Source organism: Balaenoptera borealis, assembly GCF_965194805.1.
Source record: "Balaenoptera borealis genome assembly, chromosome: 18".
NCBI classification, from domain to species: Eukaryota; Metazoa; Chordata; class Mammalia; order Artiodactyla; family Balaenopteridae; genus Balaenoptera; species Balaenoptera borealis.
In genome coordinates this window covers 50,391,126-50,410,625 of record NC_138877.1, presented here as the reverse complement: position 1 = coordinate 50,410,625, position 19,500 = coordinate 50,391,126, and the positions used below count along the sequence as shown (strand labels likewise).

General features: G+C 41.1%; 2 protein-coding genes across 19 annotated transcripts in view; one reads left to right on the top strand and one right to left on the bottom strand.

Moving 5' to 3' along the window:
• The window catches only part of MYCBP2 (MYC binding protein 2), a 269,957-nt gene extending 261,562 nt beyond the window's left edge, over positions 1 to 8,395 (top strand). For all 16 annotated transcript variants that reach the window (XM_082365884.1, XM_082365890.1, XM_082365877.1 and 13 more), the window contains 5 exons: positions 486 to 593; positions 2,013 to 2,222; positions 4,753 to 4,860; positions 5,508 to 5,673; positions 7,584 to 8,395. In XM_082365884.1, coding sequence (XP_082222010.1) covers positions 486 to 593; positions 2,013 to 2,222; positions 4,753 to 4,860; positions 5,508 to 5,673; positions 7,584 to 7,699 — 708 coding nt within the window. In that variant the 3' untranslated portion in view covers positions 7,700 to 8,395. The remainder of the gene's footprint in view (positions 1 to 485; positions 594 to 2,012; positions 2,223 to 4,752; positions 4,861 to 5,507; positions 5,674 to 7,583) is intronic.
• Positions 8,396 to 11,257: 2,862 nt separating this feature from the next.
• Positions 11,258 to 19,401, bottom strand: LOC309615917 (uncharacterized protein). 3 transcript variants are annotated; one of them, XR_014237132.1, is made up of 3 exons: positions 14,652 to 19,401; positions 14,370 to 14,465; positions 11,258 to 11,996 (listed from the first exon to the last, which is right to left on the bottom strand). XR_014237132.1 is itself a non-coding variant. In XM_082366001.1 (3 exons), exons 1-3 carry the CDS (start codon positions 19,167 to 19,169, stop codon positions 11,634 to 11,636), a joined length of 648 nt encoding a protein of 215 aa, XP_082222127.1. In that variant the 5' UTR covers positions 19,170 to 19,401; the 3' UTR covers positions 11,258 to 11,633. The 3 variants fall into 3 exon arrangements, 1 of the variants encoding a protein (XP_082222127.1); XR_014237133.1 differs by having other exon boundaries at positions 14,370 to 14,729; positions 18,922 to 19,401; XM_082366001.1 differs by having other exon boundaries at positions 14,370 to 14,451; positions 18,967 to 19,401.
• Positions 19,402 to 19,500: the final 99 nt, after the last annotated feature.

The following is a 19,500-nucleotide window of genomic DNA, read 5'->3' as shown; positions in this document are numbered from 1 at the left end:
TTGATCTATGCATGACGATACATACCTCTATATATAATATACATACATATATCTATAATGTTAGTAATGTTATAGAAGTTACAATTTGCTAAATAAGTTTTTTTTAACATTTACTGGTTGTTTATATTTTCAGTTCCTGTGATTCCAAGACAATAACTATTCTCAAAAATAAATTTTAAATCTTTAAATCAGTAGTTTCCTCTTCTTCCTATGAGATACAAAATTGGATAATTTCACATTTCTCCCTAGCCCAGCTTACTCTCTATAAGGTGGCGTTAATACATGAATGGTAAAAATTGGGAGAAGCTGAAGATCTAGTTCATAATGTCCCATGAATAACAGAGAAGTGCTGAAGTTTCAGTGTACTGAATTTCCAGATTTTTCTCTTACCTGCCCTAAGTAGCACCTTACGTTGACTAATCTGCCAGTTACTCGTGTTTATTGTTATCACATTGGCTTATATCCTTCTCTTTTCTTTATTTAAGCTGGATTGTAGTCACATATTCCACTTACAGTGCTGTCGACGAGTTTTGGAAAACAGATGGCTTGGTCCAAGGATAACATTCGGATTTATATCTTGTCCCATTTGCAAGGTATGGAAAGAATCAGAAATTATCTGCTTTCTATTAATTTTCATCTTTGTCTTCATCTTTCATCTTTCAAAATAAACATGGCAGCATCTCTCAGTGTCCTTCTTAGTCTACTTTGTACCACCAGCCCCCATCAGTTTCTGCTCTCTTCACCCAGGTAGTACCTGAGAATAAGATCTTTCTATCTATTATACTACATTTCAAGACATTAATTGTCCATTAAAAGCTGATTAAATTAAACTGTTGCATCAGAAAATTCATTTAGATATCATCGTGCATTGAAGGGCACGCATCACTGCTTTCAGACCCCCTGAGAGTTCAGGCCATGTAACTTGTCAGTGGGTGACTACCAAAAAGAAGAATGAGCCTGTGGTGCTTGTAGGTACTGATACCTGCCGTGAAAGAGTGAAACCTGAACTTTTTAAGTGCCATCAGGACAGATTCTTTAGAGCTCAGGTAAAATAAGGAGAAAATTCTTGAGATTTTGACACGTCTCTGCAAAGATAGTAACCAAAGTAGCAGGTTATTTTGGCAAGCTAATAATGTTTAACAAAAAACTTTTGTTTAAGAATGTACTGCCAGACTGGTGTTTAGGGTGTAACATGGACTTAGCACAGTCATTGCTTAGACTGAGCGATATTCAAAAAGATGATAGTATTTTCTCTCCCTTCTCATTTGTTGCCACAAAGAATAGTCACATTCAGGAAATGATAGATGAAGGTGATATAGAAAATACTACTTGTTCATTTCTATTATCTAACATTCTGTCCCACCCCCAAGGAACCAAAACACACACAGAGGGATATTTGTGGCAGCAGGGTAACCTTTTATTCCCAGAACAGCTAAGGCAGCAGGAGATATATTTCATACTCAGGAATATGAAGCTAATCAAATGGAATTTTCGTGTTCTGTGCCCCACTTGCCGCCACTTTCCCTGCTCTTGGGAAACTATAGGCTTGTGAGGACTTTACAGGATTATTATTATTATTATTATTATTTTTTTTTTTGGCTGCGTTGGGTCTTCGTTTCTGTGCGAGGGCTTTCTCTAGTTGCGGCGAGCGAGGGCCACTCTTCATCGCGGTGCGTGGGCTGCTCACTATCGCGGCCTCTCTTGTTGCGGAGCACAGGCTCCAGGCGCGCAGGCTCAGTAGTTGTGGCTCACGGGCCCAGTTGCTCCGCGGCATGTGGGATCTTCCCAGACCAGGGCTTGAACCCGTGTTCCCTGCATTGGCAGGCAGATTCTCAACCACTGCACCACCAGGGAAGCCCCTACAGGATTATTTTTAAATGGCATTTTATTTAGGAAATGTTTGGTTATCTCCTGTCCTAGCAGGGTGCTTGGCACTTGGGTGAATACTAAGTGTTTGTTGAATTAATAAATAAATGATTCTGTTAAAGAATGTTCATTTTTCAAAATTTCAGAACAAAATAAATCATATCGTGTTAAAAGACCTGCTTGATCCTATAAAAGAGCTCTATGAGGATGTCAGAAGAAAAGCCCTAATGAGATTGGAATATGAAGGTCTGCATAAGAGCGAAGCTATCACAACCCCTGGTGTGAGATTTTATAATGACCCCGCTGGCTATGCCATGAATAGATATGCATATTATGTCTGCTACAAATGCAGAAAGGTATGCTGTTAATCATACTATGAATCATTAAGATTACCTGTGTGATTAAGAAGTTGAATTGTATAGTGATGTCTAATTATTCTTACGTTTTAAGTCTAAAGTTAAAAATGAGAAAGTTTGGTGCTGTGCTTCAAGTAGAATTTATTTTCTTAATTTGTTTTGGGACTTTTTTTTTTTAACATATACAGACTATTTCCAAAACCAACATGAAGTATTTCTCTACACAAGCTATTTCCCATCAGCAGTCCCCTCTTGTTTTCCAAATCCAATTGACTCTGGAATAAACTTCTTTTGCTTAACTCTTTTGACCATTCCCTTCTTAAAATTCTTACCTCCTTGGCTTCCAGGACAAGACTCTCTTTGGTATCTTCCTTCCTTTCTGGTGACTTGGCTTTAACCCCCTCACAGAGTTCCTTTTTATTCATCTACTCCTTACATATTTGTTTCCCCGGCCCTCCATTCTTGCCTAATCATACCTCCTCACCTTTGGTACCTGTATACCCATGCCTTTGCCTACCACCTGTATTGTTCTGACCCTCCAAAATTTTTGAGATCTGGATACAAATACCCAACTGTCTACCAGACATTTAGATTTCTCACAGACACTTCTGACTCTCTCGATCTCCAGTCTGTATTAACAAATGAACAAAGTCAATTCTGCCTCCAAATCTCTCTTGAGTTCTTTTTTCTTTCTGTTGTTCTGTCTTTAGCAACTCTAATCATTTTCTTTGGTAATCATAGTAGCCTTCTTACTGGGCTCCTTGTGTGGAGCCCCTGACTTCTCCATTCCATGCTTTACACTTACAATTCCACTAGCAGATGAACGTTTCTAGATCCCAGATCTGATCGTGTCACTGTTCGGCTTCTAATCCTCCGCCTCTCTAGTCTCATCTCCCAGCAGGCCACCTCTTGTGCCCCGTGCAGCGAAACACCGAACAGCTTGCAGTGGCCCAAACTGGGCCGTGTTGGCTCACTCACCCACACCTCCACGCTGTGGCCGGGGCTCTTCTGTCCGTGGAATGCTCTTCTCTGCCTCCTACTCTGCATCTTACTCTCACTTGCCACCCACGCACACGCACACGCTCGTAGGCACGGCCAGATCTGTGCAATCACACTTCCGGATTCGGCTCCGGTTTCGCCTCCTCCGCAGCGTGCCCCGACCTCCCCACCACCGCCGCGCCATTTTGACGTCTCGCATACGTCCGGCTAAGAGCTCATTATTCTGCGTTATGGTGATTGGTTCACGTGTCTCTCTGTCCCCCTTGATAAGTTCCATGAGGACGGAGACTATGTTTCTTAAGTTCTCTATCTCTAGTACTTGGCACTTATTAGACACTAAGTTAATTGGAGAATGAATAAATGAAGGAAGGAATCAATATATGAAAGATGCATAGTCTCCCAAAGTAACAGAAAGAAAATACACATAATGAATGGAAGGCTAAATAGATAGATGGCCCAGAAAGGCAGACAAATACACACACCCAAGGAAAGACCAGTGGTGTACATTTGTGAAACTTGAATTGTTACAAATAATAAAATACTATTTCTGTGTGTTTAATGTACTGAACCTCATAAATGAATACTGTGCTACCACACAGATGACAGTCAGATGTCCAGGAAGCCACGCAGGGAATCTAGAAAAGTAAAACAGCTGGAATAGGCCCCCAGGACAAATGAAATACTTCTGAGGCCTGATTTAGCTGGTGGATGACCATTTATAGCCTCTTTATCGATGAAGCCTGTCTTTCAGCTTGTTTTTCTAGTACAAATAATAGATTTCTATTGACTCATCTTATTTATACCCAATTATGGATATGGTTTTTTTGGCTATGAGACATGTTATATATGCAGAATGCCCCAGTTATAATTGGTCTAATTTATTTTGTGCCCAGAGCAAATAGAGAGGAATTACCCATGATGATAACTTCATATATTCAAGTATCTGTATTAGATACTGTCGAGTTCCTACATGTAGTGTAGCTCTGTAAGTACGAGCAATGTTCTGAACAGAATATCCAAATTTGCCTTTCCTTTTTAAAAATTTTTATATGATCAAAATTGATTTTTTTTCTTTCCCATTAGCCTCAGGATTATAATTTTATACTAATATTTATTTTAGGCATTTTTTTAGACTAGTAGAAGGGAATATGTTATTTAATATTTCAAAAAGAGGAAAACTATTCAAAGTTTGCCCTGGAAAATCATAGCTTCTCTTTACTACTTAATATCCTATTCTTGATATTTATTTGGAAGATTATACATTCTTTTGTTATTTTGCTTTGACAGTACAATGTTTGAACTTTCTACTGTTAAGTATGGATCCATTCCAGAACTGAAGTAGCTTTATTTCATACCCTGATCTATTTCTTACCGGCAGCAATATGGGTAGCCACTTGGCATTACAAGGGAATGTCGATAGACAATAGTGTTTCCTGAGACCTCTCGATCTCACTTCCATTGCACCCACACTGAACCTCCCATGGCAGAGTTTTCTGTTTCCTGCTGTGATCTGAATGCATTCCCTCCTTAGGCATATTTCGGTGGCGAAGCTCGCTGCGATGCTGAGGCTGGACAGGGAGATGATTATGATCCCAGAGAGCTCATTTGTGGTGCCTGTTCTGATGTGTCCAGGGCTCAGGTGGGCAGAACATTTTATTAGAAAGGACGGTTTAGAAATGTTAAACTTCTATGTCTTTAAAATAATAATATAACGAATATGATGGGGATAGTATAGTAACGTTTTTTTCCCCAGTGCTTTCTGATGTTTGTAGGGCAGTGTATAATTTTCCAGATCATTTTGTATATATTATTTCTTTTGGATGGTATTTGCATTTTATAATTTTGTCTCCCATAAGATAATCACCATATTTCAACAAGTAATAAATTTACTTATTTCATTTTCTTAAACCTGCAGTCACACTTTTAGGTTTTCCCGTCTTCAGTGAAATCTTAACAATACATCTATGAGATTGAGAGATAGAAGAAATATTATTAATTTTTCAATTTGGCTGACCAAGAAACATTCACAAGGAAATTAAATGGCTAGCTTATTAAATAATATTGGTTATTATGGAGCTGGGATTTAAACTTGGGGCTTCGTCCCAACCTTTTGGGCCAAGCCACATATTTATTCAATATTTTAATGTGTGTATCATCAGTTTTTCAGTCAGTTTTGAGAGCTGTGTGTACTCTCAAAATATGAATCACTGAGTTATGTGTATGATTTTCTTAAGTATAGTTGAAATAGACTCGCCATCATCTTGTATTTATTTTCTTTTGCTGTAGATGTGTCCGAAACATGGCACAGACTTTTTGGAATATAAATGTCGCTACTGCTGTTCAGTGGCAGTCTTTTTCTGTTTTGGAACAACACATTTTTGTAATGCTTGTCATGATGATTTTCAGAGAATGACTAGCATTCCTAAGGAAGAACTACCACACTGTCCTGCAGGTATGCTTTTAATATTTATAAATATGGTTATAATGTATATGGTATCTTGTTTTATTTAATGATCGCATGAGAACACTTTGTTTCAAGTGGCAGAAACCCAGTTCAAACTATCCTAAAGAAACAAAGGGAATTCCTCGGCCCTTGTAAGCTTCTGACTTTCTGAGTGGAGTAAAAAGTAAGATGACCATCATGAATGAGGGGCTCAAAGCTGTAAGAAGCAATTGTGTGGGGACTGAGAAGGAAGTCAGCTAAGGATTAGTAGAAGGATTGCTGCTCCGCACTAAAGGGCCATGAGAAGTTTGAAATTATAAATTGATAATAGAACCATTTAAAAGGATTTTGTGATTTTTTTTTTTTTTTTTGGTCACACATCTGCCTTTATTGTGAGCAGCTCTGATATTTTTTAAGAAGCCTGGGACCAGCACCATAAAATGAACAAGTGATTTGATCTAGAATGGCTGGGAATGGGCAGCACAGTGAGCATCAGAAAGCCAAGGGAATTAAAGAAGCCACTGAGAATACAGGAGAGATGATTGTCTATGGAGGTCAGGCTGAGAAAAAGTGAATATGAAACCAAAAAGAGACAGAAAATTGGAAGAGGTCAGGAGGCTGGTGATCACAGTGGGGTGGAATACCAGGCTTAACAGAAGTGAGAAGAGTGGAAGGAGAGGTAATGTGACCACAGAAGAAACAGATCTGAAATGAGTGGAAATACATGCAAGAGCACATCCACCACAATGTACAACGTTGTTAAAGCTGGGAAACACACATTCTCATCCATTGCTTATCAGAGTGCAAATGGCAGAACCCTGTGGTGCCTCTCAAAATTGCCAATATACCTACCCTTCAACAATCCCGCTTCTGGGGCTATACCCACATATGTGAGAAAAATAAAAAAGAGCAGATATGAAGGTTATTCATTGCATCATTGTTTACAATAATACAAATTTGTAAACAATGCAAGTATCCAGTAAGAGGTTGGTTAAATACTAAATACTACACACTATTAAAAAAGGAAGGTGACTGAGGATGGAGTTTCTGTGTACTAATATGGAAAGATCTCTAGCAGATACTGTTAAATGAAGACTTAAGTTACTGGACAGTGTGTACAGTATGCCGCCTTTTGTAAGAAAGGGGGAAATGAGAATATATACTCATATGCATTTAAAAAAAAACACTGGGGAGATTGACAAGAAACTAATAAAACTGATTAACTATTGGGGAAAACAGGGAAAAATGTGATAAAAATGGGGGGAAGGTGACTTCTTTTTGTATGTAATTTTTTTTAATATTTTGATTTTTAAACCATGTGAAATATATTATCTATTCAAAAACAAGCATAGTAAGATGAATAGGTTTTTTTTAAGTACGGCTACTCTTTGCTATTTGATCATGTCAAGTAAAATTTGTTATACTATTCTTCCTCTACTTCCTTTACAGTAGAAGTACTTTAGGACTTTTAAAGAAGCTTTAAAGAAGCAAGATGAGAATAACGTGAGGCTAGAGTGTTTAGGAGAATGGCCAGAATAGAGACGTGAGCCACAATGAGCAGGAGGAGGGTGGTGAGCTGTAGGTCAGCGAATGAAGGGAGTGAAAAGGGGGCAGTGTTGTATGGATGAGGACAGGAGTCCAGATTAAGAAGCTGAAGTAGATAATCCTTCTGGACTGGGATAGGGACCCTATCCCTTCCTGTTGCATGCATGTGGTATGTTGAATTTTTTTATAGTGAGTGTTTTTATTTTTGTGGTTAGAAGAAAATAATTTTTTAATTTTATATTTAATTTTATATTTGCATAACCACAGTCACATTATTTCTCTAAGTAACTTACGGGTGATTAATACTTACATTAGGTTTGTATGTGTGTGTGTGTTTTAATTATATTTTTTTGCCTCCTTCAAAATTTATACAGGTCCCAAAGGCAAACAGTTAGAAGGAACTGAATGTCCTCTCCATGTTGTGCATCCACCCACTGGAGAAGAGTTTGCCCTGGGTTGTGGAGTGTGCAGAAATGCTCACACTTTTTAGAACACTCAGATTCCTTTGTCTACAGAGAGAAAAGTTGCCTTCATCCCCCAAGCGGATGTGGTGAAGTTTAAACTCTGCTCAGGATAAGGACGGGACCATTTTTACATCCATGAAAATGAACCATTCACAGTGCAAGAAGGATGCCAAATACCATGTACATAATTCTTGCTATGGAAAGTTTCCCCATTATTTCAGTTTATCTTCTTTTGAACCACGACATCAAACTTGTGAGGTGTTTGCATGTGGCCATTATCGTCATTGGCCTGTGAAGCATTGAACATTTATAGATAATTGATATCAAAGAATTGCCAGGCCCATGGACTAAGAATGATGCTGGCTTTCAAGCAAAAGAGAAAAATTATCATTGTTTATTGTATACTGCCTTTTTGTAATCCTGTACAATTGCATCACGGGTGGGGATAAAAAGAGGAATATTCTGGTTTATTTCCTAGACTGTTATTTAAAAAAAAAAATTGTGTTAGGACGGCATATAAATGTAATAAGTATCACACTGTATATAAAGATATCAATGTTTGTCCTGTATAAGAATTACTAAATTACAAATGCAGTTTCATTTAAACTTCTAGGTTAAGTTTGAGCCTGAAATTTTAATGAAGTGCAATACTGAGTGTGCCTCATTATCTTGCAGCTGTAAACATATTGGAATGTACATGTCAATAAACCACTGTACATTTTTATACAGTGATAAAGTCTAACAAGTGTGTAAGGTGTTGCTTGAGAAACAAAATTTAAATACTTAAGGTCTAAAACTCCATCCAATTTTCCTTGGAAAGAAATTTACTAACATAGCACAATCATAACCTTCAAAACTGTTTGTTAGGGAAAATAAGAGTAGTAATGAAGTACAATGTTGGAATCTTAACACTGGAGAGATGGATAGATAGATATTCATAAACAGACATATGCGAAAGATAGAAGAAAATATTTAGGAAATTCACCAACCCCTCCACCTTATTAACCAGCACCTTTTTCAACGTGTATAACAATCAACAGAATCACTAGTCTTTTCTTTATCTAGTATAGACTGTGTGTTTTAGTAGATGTTTTTTACAGTTAACTCATGAAATTGACGAATTGTTGACTTACGATGAGTCATAAATCAGATTATATTTATTTCATGAGACTGACTGATCAAAACTTTTGATCAGTTTTGTTCTAAATTCCCACTGTTGAAAATAGATAATTTGTCAATAACTATTATTTTAATGACTTTGTTAAGCATTTGTGAGAAATTTAAAATAACCTTTGCCTTGAAGGAACTTAAAATATAAAGAAAAGATCAAGCCTGAGCACAGATAACTATTTAGAGAATCTTCTAATAAATTGCATAGAAATGTCCACACCAAATGCTTCAGGGTTTAGGAAAGATGGTTATTAGTGGTTTTTTGTTTTTGTTATTGTTGTTGGGAGGGGGGCGGTTAGCTAAGAGGCCCCTTAAGCTTCCCCTTGAAAAATAAGTAGCATTTCAAAGGTGGAGATGTAGAGAAAGGCAGGAGGAAAAAAGTATGTGTGTAGAAAATTCTAGAATGTGATAGAACAGTGTGAATAGTCCAACTTTCCTTGTGTTGGAGAACTTACTGCAAAAAAACAAAAAAATCTGAAGATCACAAAGACTGATCTCTTCATGATATAATTTGTGGGTCCACTGTATGTACAGGCGCGGGGCCTTCCTGAGCAAGAAAGGACTTTGAAACAGTACAGAGGTCCCTCTTCATCTAAATAAGATACATCTGAACCATCACTGAAAAAGTAATGATAACACTTTCTTTTAAAATCTCTCAAGAGAAGGACATTATGCAAACTTCCTTTGTAATTAGTGACAATGCCCCAGAGTTGCAAGCAATTTTTAACTGCCCAATGGGTTCAAAAGCGAGGGGAGTGATTTGTTGTTACTGAGGGCACTTCTGGGTGGTCCCAAGTCAAGCTGAAAGGGTTGCAGGCAGGGCTAGTTCAATTTCAACCTCCAGAATACTTTGGATTTATGATTCGGGAAGAAGCAGAAAAGGGTCCTAAAGGCACTCGCGTGTTTATATCCGCCCCCCTACCCGCCCCCGAACACACACCACATTTCTCTTTCTGACGAAGGGCTAGCTGGGATTCTCTACCTATGTTCAAAAGAGGTTCCAGAACCTTCAGGGCAACACAGTTGTTTTCTTCAAAGAGATCATTCTACCATGAGGATGTTGGGCAACAGGCATCAGGAGGGGATGGTGACACTGCGCCCAGACAACCCCTCAGCCCCAGCTTCTACCTCTCAGCACCTGCTCGCAAAGCTCTGCCTTTCACAGCAATCTCGTTTCACGCCCAGGCCTGTGGGAGAACACTGAGGGCACAGATTCAGGATTGGCTTTCAGTGCTTCCCAAAAACACAAAGTAGGTCAGAGACAGAAGCAGTTCGTAGGTTTACCCCAGAAAACCAGATGTGATGAGGCCACGGTGAACATATCTGACAAGTTCATCGGCCACAGTAATGAAACTAACCTTGAGAATGCCGTGCAGATAGGAGGCATCGTGGACACCTGAGAAATGTAAGGTGCCGTGTGTAGATGGGAAGGAAAAAGAAAGGGAAACTAGGGAGATTGCTTGACAGTCAGGAGCCGTCTCAAATTAATACGCTGGTAATAGAAGGGATAAAAACCACAAAGTCCTAAAACATTCTCACAATGACTCCAGCTTACCTTCCTTTAGGAGGAAGCTATTTTTAGTCATATTCCAAGCATCTCAAAACCAGAAAAGCATTTTATGAATAAATACGTTCTGACAAAGCACAGAAGGCAGATGGCTTTGGCATACGTTTGGCTCAAGCATACTGTGCACGAAGGTTTCAAATGCTGTGCAGGATAGCAGGCAGGAAACAGAAAGCAGAATCATGAGAGCAGGTGTTGGGGAATCTGGAAACAAACTCTTTTCCTGTTATATTTTCAGGCCTGGAAAAAGCCATTTTTCTTAAGTAGTTTTCTGGCCAGTCTGTTTAGGTCTAAAACCTCCTTACTCCATCAGTAAGCATATTTGGAAAATATACACTTCACTGTTAACTTCTCATATACAACGATTACTTATTCACCTTCTTTTTCCGATTTTTCAGCCCAGCATTTCTCCCTGGCCACTTTGTCACTGAATTCCACCAGTACCTAGCCACACGTGTTTCTGACAGATGGAACACCGCCTCTTGTTTTCCTGAAAACTGCCAACAGTACGTGAACGGTGCTGAAACAGAAGCCTGGGGACTTGGGTTCAAGCCCTGACTCTGCCTCGGTTTTGGCTGTGTGACCTTGAGTCAGCCACTAATTCGGTCACAACTTCTTGGAAATAATAATACCTAATCTAAATCAGCTGAGGAAGCATTTACAAAAGTGGTTTATCCCACGTAAAGCATTATTTGAAAGTGAAGAGTAAAGGAGAGAAGAACATTTACTCAACGCCTCCTCAACAGCAGCCACTGAATTATAAGCATTTTATTTAATCCTCCCAGCAACTCTGTTGCTTCCCCCAAAAGAGCTGCTAGGCAGACAACTGAGTAGGTAAAACGTTATTAAGTCTCATTTCAGCAGATGACTTTAATCTCATTTCAGCTGCTTAAAGAAGTTAAAGAACTTGCATTAGATGCCAGCTGATCTAATACAGATTTGGCTGGAAAAAAACCTGCGATGTGAGTCCAGATCTTTCTGTGTCTCAAACCCAAATTCTTCCTACCCCATCATACTATTACTATTACATTACCAACTGGTCCTATGAAAAGAAGTAACTCATGAAACGGTAACTGGATGCCGGTAATATGGGCAAGATTGCGAAGGGAACAAGACAGGCTTTGCCTCAAGGACTGTGCAGGGTAGATCTCCAGAGGGACCCGGCGCCCACCTCCTTCATGGCGGGTGTGGGCAAGGGGTCAGCTGCCAGCCTGCACCTGCCCCACCTAGGGGATCCGCCACAGCATTTGATCCAAAGCCACACTCTTCCCCTGCAGCCCTGGCCAGTGACAGAGCATGGCAGGGTACCAGGGCCTGGCCGTTTCTGCCCAAAGAAGCGCTCCTTTGTGGGCCATCTGTACACCAGGACTCGGGCTAGCCCAGCCGAGAGAGATTCCTTGGAGCCGTGCTGCAGTCAGAGCCTTTTCCTGCCCAGCACTCCTTCCCCCGTCCTTGGGTAGATGCCAAACCTGCGTGCCAGTCTGAACGCTCCCTGCGTCCTCCTGCTCCCTCACACCTTGATCTTCCAGAGGCACCACTCCCAACAGATTTCTTGCACTTCTAACTTCATCTTGGCATAGAGGACTTGGCTGAGTGAAACAGAGGGATAATATGTTTTAAATGACTGACTTAACGGCTGCTTCATTTCACAAGTGACATAAGGGAGCTAAGAAAAAAAATGCATAGGCTATAAAAGAAATACTGGAGGGAGTTACAGTGAAGAAAAATTATGAAACAAACAAAGCCGAGGTTAGAGGAGAGTGTCCAGTAAGTGACTGTATAAACTATGGTTACACAGTCTTACATAGTTTCTAGAGAGAAGGCCATCAACTTCACAATATGTTAGTTAACAAAGCAGGACAAGAAACATGTTAGGTTACGACGTACAAGGTCCATTTCCTCAAAAAGACCAAAGCTGGTATTTCAGCCCAGTCTCGCAGGATGGATAAGTTTTGACAGGCACAAGAGAAGAAGGCATTCCAGGGAGAGAGTGTGGTGAAAACTAAGGTGTTGGTGTGTTCCTCCAAAGTGGAAGGAAGCTGTTTTGCTTCATCAATTCATTTAATAAATAGTTGAGCACCTGTTCTGTTTCCACTTGACAGTACATGCTCACAAGGATGGGAACGGAGTGCCCACTTGCTTAGTAACCATGAGTTACACACAGAAGTTGCCTGATAAGTGAACTGTACCAGTTAGTAAATACAGGCAGCACTGGGCCAGGTGCTAGGGATGAGATGGCCACAGAACACAAATACGGAACCATGTAAGTAACACAATGTTATTAAGAACTATAATCAAAGTTTTCTAAGAATAAGAGAGAGCATTTGTTGAGGGCTTACAGTGGCCGATCTCTGTGTAATGCCTGGGTATGGCAGGCAGAATAACAGCCCCCCAAATATGGCCACATCCTAATCCCCAGTGGGTGTGAATATGTCACTTTACATGGCAAAAGGGACTTTGCAGATGTAATTGAGGGTACAGACTTTGAGATGGGGAGATTTTCCTGGATTAACCTGGTGAGCTCGATGGGATCACAGGAGTCCTAACATGGGAAAGAGGAGGCAAGAAGGTCAAAGTCACGGAAGGAGATGTGGTGACAGAAGCAGAGCTCAGAGATAGAGACTTGAAGACCCTACACTGTTGGCTTTGAAGATGGAGGAAGGGGCCAGGAACCAGGGAATGCAGGCAGCCTCTAGAAGCTGGAAAAGACAAGGAAACATTTTCACGCAGAGCCTCCAGAAGGAATGCAGCTCTGCCATCACCTTGATTTGAGCCCATTTGGACTTCTGACCCGCTGAACTGTGCAATAATAAAGTTGTGTTACTTCAAGCCACTAAGTCTGTGGTAATAAGAAACAAACACAATGGGCTTCACATGCATTATAACATTTTCTTCTTCCCACAAACCTATTAACTCTTATTTTCCTTTTGCAGATGGGGCAATTCCGGTCTCACAGAGGTTAAATAACTAGCCCAAGGCTTTGTAAAGACTTGGTATCAAAAGACAAAGTATTTAAAATATCTCAATAATTTTTTAAATTGCTTACATATTGAACTGGTGATATTTTGGATATACTGAGTTAAACAAAATATTTAATATTAAAATTAATTTCACCTATTCCTTTTTAGCTTTTTTAAAATGTGGATTCTAGAAATTTTAAGTTATGTGTATATGGCTTGCATATATTTCTAAATGAACTATCCTGGCCTAGAATCTCCTTCTCAACTGTTTGGATTTTATCACGCATCTTTGGATTTTTTTGAGAAAGAGACAGGGGCTTTAGGAAGCTAACGCAGGAAGCGGGTTGGGTGGTCTGAAAGACACTGCCCTAGGAGAAGTCTCAGGAAGAGCTGATAAAGATTCTTGTCACAGGTTCTTACAACAGACTTCTTTCCTTTGAGGGGTCTACAGCCTAGCCCTAGATAGAGTTAAAATTCCAAGAGACAGCCTAAAATGAAGTAGTTTCATTGGGCTAATCTGCCTGAGAGGGAGAGGTATGCTGGCGTAACTCAGAGGAGAGAAGTGGGGTTGCTGAGGTAAGACGCCGCAGAGGCATGAGTGTCCTCATTTGCGGAGTTGGAGCGGTGATAATAAGAGCAACGTAGCTAACACTCACTGGGCGTTGACTACGTGCCTGCGACTGACGTACGTGTTTCACGTACGTTAACTCATTCAATTCTAATGGCAACTCTATGTGGTAGATATAAAATAATAATAATAACATTATTATTATTATTCCATTTTATAATTATTAATAACATTATCATTATCCCATTATTATTATTATTATTATTATTCCATTTTACAGATGAGGAAACTGAAGCACAAAGAAATTCAGTAACTTGTCAATGCTTGCATATCCAGTAAAGGCAGACGAGGATCAAAACCTAAGCCCCCGACCCAGGTGCCAGACCTTCTCCATCCCACTCTGGAGCAGCTTCGACTGAGCAGTGGAGACTTACGGCTCTCAAGTTTGCAGGACCCCGGAAAGGCCTGAGGAGACGTGCGTTCCTCCTCTTGCGGGGAAACGCCAAACTGGGGGACCTGAAAGGAAAGAGCTTCAGAGAAAGGAGAGGAATTGGGGAAAGAGAAAAAGAGGTCAAAGAGTGGGAAAGAACCTGTGAGCATCCTCCTTATAAAACCATACATCTACAAGGCCCTTCCCTTGTGTGAGTCAAAGGGATGACCAAGTTAACACTAAAGGCTCTGTCCCTCCCCAACTCAACTGCTCCCCGGAGAGCTACCTGACCTCAGAAGAGAACTCCATGCATCTTTCTCATACAAGATCTTGGCTGAGCTGCCCACTTGGAAGGCAGGAAATCCTGCAAAAAGAGGCAGTCGTCAGGCCCACTCATTTTCCTAGAACTCCACCCGAGAGGAGCGTACCCCCAGCCGCCACCCCTGTGTTACTCGGCAGAATCATGCTTGGTTAATGGCAGCTATGGAGAGATGCCACCCCTAGCCCCACTCCCAGAAACAGGACACAGCGGGAACAAATTCCATGATCGCCCTTCAGTTAAAAGGAAACATTGAAGAACCAAGGAGGAGCCTTTCCAGGTCAAGTTCGCACTGGTAAGGAGTTTTGGTGGCAAGCAAAAGAAAGCAAATGCAGAGTAACTTCAGCAAGCCAGAAAAAAGGCAATCGCTGGGATACCGCCGGGTCTTGAGAATAGAGTAGGACCAGCACTTGGGCTGTGGTTTCGTCTCTCCTCTAGGTCCTCTCTCTGCAACTATCTTGCTCTTCTTCCTTCTCACTGCAGACCACCCTTCTCTGCTTTCCAGACCATGTGGTAGAAAGTGATGACCTATAACCCCTGTGTCTGTATGTTCCCAGTCCAAACACCCAAGGAAGGGACTACTCTCTTTTCTTCTATATTAATTCCAAATTCCCAGCGGGGCGGACTGTCTTAACTTGAATGACGTGTCCATTTCTGGACCAATCAGCTGTGGACAGGGCCTAGGTTCATGTGCTACAGGAAATCACTACTAAAACCAAGCAGATGGGGAGGGGCTTCTCCCCAAAAGAGCTACTAGGCGACAACTAAGTGTTCACTACAGATTTCAGTCTTGGGCAGTAGTTGAACACAATGACCTTCTAATTATGATTCTATCATCTTACCAAATCCTGGCCTTGTGCTTCCCTTGCCACTTGGATAGACTGCCTGCCTCTCTTCTGCCTAATTTCATTATTTTCTTCAAGGTTCGATTCAAAACTGACCTTGATCAACGAATGAGCTCTGCCCATCTATCCCTATTCTACTCTGCATCTCGTGCCCTCAGCACTCTTGTATACTACATTATTAGGAACTTATGAATACCTCGCTGTACAAGTGTTTTCTGTTTCATTGGTGGATGCTATCCCTTTAGACAGCTATAGAAGGACACAGACCTTGTCCCTTTCCTCCTCTGTCACACCAAGCACCTTGTAGACAGTGGAGGAGAAAGAGGAGGAAGAGGGGGACCACGATAGTTAGTTTCTTTCTCCTGTTCTATTAACAGATTTCCTGTTTTCTGTGAGGAGGCTCCCCGTTCCTTGTGGGACTTGTGATACTGGTGGATCACAAAAGCACAGGGTTCCTTGTACGATTTGGAGCCTCTGGTCCATAATCAAACTCGCTTATCCCCATTTACCTTTTAGGATTCTCCCTCTCCCGCAACTTCTATCTGCCCATCTACTCCCCACGACGGATTTATTTTAGTTGCAACATGGCTCAAATCCGGGACACTACACCACGTAATACAAACAGAAGCCCCATCCTTTCATGTTCTTTCACTCTTCAGAGAAACACTTACTGAGCCAGGAACTGTTCTGGGAGCCTAAGATCTGCGAACAAACCAAACTAAGACTCATGTTTTCATGGTGCTTATTATAACCGAGTTGGGACGTTACATAACAGACATACAATATATAATATGCTAGGAGGTGATAACATGCTGTGATAAAGGAAAAAGAGGTCAAGGGGGCTCCAGAGTGTTATTGTCACTGTTTTGTCCTGGTTTTGTTTATTTTTGGTTTTGGTAGTACATTGTTGAATTTGATTACCTAATATTTCTTTTTGAATTTTTGCACCTATTTTCATAAGAGAAATGGGGCTTCGGTTTTCCTTTCTTTTCCATATTCGGTTTGGGAGCGATGATTATACTAGCTTCATAAAATGACCTGGGCAGCTTTTCTTCTTCAACCTTTTTCTCAAACAACTTGTAGAAGAAAGGATTAACTCTTACTTGGGAGTCTGGTAGGGCTCACTTATAATTCCCTCCGGGTCTAGGGTTATTTGGGAGGAAAGGGCTTTGCCAATTACATCAATGTTTATTGATCTATTCAAATTCTCTACTTCTTCCTGCCAATTTTGGCATTTTATATTTTTCTAGGACTTGTTTTATCTAAGCTTTCAATTGTATTAGCTAATAATTATTTACAACATACTTTTATTGTTTTAAATACCTATGGTGGCTATATTTGTTCCCCCTTCAAAAAATTTTGTATTTTGTTAACTTGCAACTTTTTTTCCTAATCAATCTGACTAGAGTTGTATCTACTTTATTCACTTTTATTTGAACCATCTTTTGTTTTTGATAATCTCTATTTTTTTTTTTTCCTATTTTGTTGATTCCTGTCCTTGTCTTTATTATTTAATTCTCTTCCAGTTATCTACTACTGCATGACAAACCACTTAACGCCTTACTGGACTGAAACGGGTATTTATTATTGTCTCTTGGAGTTCACTGAGCATTGCACTGTGACGCTTTGTTTTCTTCTGACGTGGTGACTGGTTCTTCTGGCACGCTGTCTGAAGAGTAAGCATCTCAAGAGACCCAAATAAAAGCTGTAAGGTTTCTTAAGACCTAGCCTCAGAAGTTTTAAAATGTCACTTCTGCCTCAGGCTACTGGTGAAACAAATCACCAGGGCAAGCCAGGTTCAAGGGCAAGGGAACTGGACTTCATCTCTCCTTTTTTTTTTTTTTTTTTTGGCCGTGCCATGTGGCTTGCAGGATCTTAGTTCCCCAACCAGGGATCGAATCCACACCCTCCGCAGTGTAAGCGCAGAGTCCTAACCACCGGACCGCCAGGGAATTCCCTGGACTTCATCACTTAATGTGAGAAGCAGCATTCGACCGTATGCAAGGGAAGAATAGGTGGTAGCCATCTTGTGAACGACATTATACTATCCCTGATGCTTTGGATTTTTTCTGTTGCTTTTTCTTTTGATTTATTGAGTTAAATATTTGGCTTTTGTTGAATTGTACTTGTTTCTGAGTAACTGTATTTAAAATTATGAATTTCACTCTAAGAGTTAGCATAGATGTTTTTCACAAATTCTGATATATATGGTATTTTCATTATCATACAAGAAAAATTTTCTTAATCTCTGCACTGGCAATTCTGGCAACCCTGTCCAACAGGGCTGGTAACAAAATATTCTTCGCTGTTGGACCACACTCCTCCACCGCCACCCTCTCCCTTCCCTCCAGACTGATACTGACTAACACAACGGGTAAACTTAAATAGGTATTGCATGATTTTAAAATAAGCACAAGTTGCTTTTTTCAAAAATGTAAAATAAAATCTTTCAGTAACAAAAACAGGAAAGAAAAGGAAGCGTTAGATAGGTAAGGTGTGCCAAGATCCCATGCTTGCCTTCTTTAGGGAGAGGATAGACTGTAATGAGGAATTAAAAGGGGACGATAATTAGAGTGTGAAAATTTTACTGTGATGTAATATATACTAGTTATGTTTGCTGATTTGGTTTAATGTGTTTTGCTGATCATTTATTCTGTTAACCTAGCTTTAAATAAATGGGCTTGTATTTGACTTGTTTTTTCTTCCTCTTATAATTATCACGGCCTGTCTTCCTATTGTCCTTCAGCACCAGTCACGGAGGAAGCTAAAAAGTGTTGCAGTGCAGGTACACATTATTATGTTGCTGGAGACTTTGTTCCTTGTGACCTGGTGATCAGAGAGCCAGGCCCTAACGAAGAACAGTGGCATCTTGCCGCGTTGAATCTTGCTGTCATTTTACACATGGCTTCCTAGCTCAGTTTTGTGGCGGTCTGTCTGGGCTTCACTGCCTTCCAGTCTCTTACACATGGGTCAGATCCTTGAAAAGACATCTATGTTTGGATGAAAAATTACTTTCTTTTTATTTTTGAGGGAGGGAAGCTGCATGATTCAAGTTATGATTTTGCACCTAAGGACAGTTCTAACTTTAAGAAAACCCAGTATCCCCAAAATCCAAACTTTTAAAACAAGCTAACCAGGTAGCAGTTACAAAGATGCCTCTACTTACAAAAGGCTTCACCGGAGTTTTCTTTTAAATAGCCATCTACTCCCTTACACTTTCCTCATTGTGTTTCAGAAAGCAACTTACAAACTTCAGGAGTCTACTTCATAAAGGCGATTTTTTAAAAAAATCACCTGTAATCCCAGCGTTAACACTGTCACCATTCTGCTTTAATTCCCCGCAGTTTTAAAAGACACCTTATGCATACATGATGCATATTATTATGCTATACCTGTCACGGTCTATATGGTGCGTATTATTACAAGCTGTATTTTACCCCGTCGGGTTACGCGGCGCAGGTGTGGCCGTCGGAGTTCCCGCCTCGCGCGCGGAGGTGTGTCCGCTGCAGCAGCTACTGTTTATCCTTCGGCCCGAACCAGCTGCTGGGTTACAGCCGGCTCCAGAGACTCGCCCTTCTTTCTTCTCGCTGCTCCACCTCCCTAAACTTCCAGTTTCCACCGCAGAGAGTCTCTTAGGCATCTAGCTAGCTCCAGCCCTCCCACCTTCGGTTTCAAGACGAAAAACCCCGAAAAGCCGCAGTCACATCTTCGGGAGAAAAAGCTGCAGGCCCTCCAGCCTGAACCAAGCGACTGAGGCCCCCGGCCGCGCGGGGCGGCGCGCGCTCCCGCGTGGGCGCGGCCTCCTCCCGCCCCCCGCCTCGCCCTCCGCGGACGCGCCGCGGCGGAGACGCGCCCGCCCCCCTCAGCGGAGACGCGCCCGCCCCCCTCAGCGGAGACGCGCCGGGGGAAGCGCGCGGCCGCGAGCCCGGCCGCCATTTTGGACTCAGTGTCTGGCCCGCGGCGCAGGGGAT

Excerpts from the sequence above, each read along its gene's own strand:
- LOC309615917 (XM_082366001.1), bottom strand. The coding sequence starts at position 19,169 with ATGCCTAAGAGACTCTCTGCGGTGGAAACTGGAAGTTTAGGGAGGTGG. Across the intron at positions 14,452-18,966 it reads GCGCCGCGTAACCCGACGGG|GTCCCCCAGTTTGGCGTTTC; the intron begins GTAAAATACAGC and ends CTTTCCTTTCAG. Across the intron at positions 11,997-14,369 it reads GTCCTGCAAACTTGAGAGCC|CCAAGTCCTCTATGCCAAGA; the intron begins GTAAGTCTCCAC and ends TGTTTCACTCAG.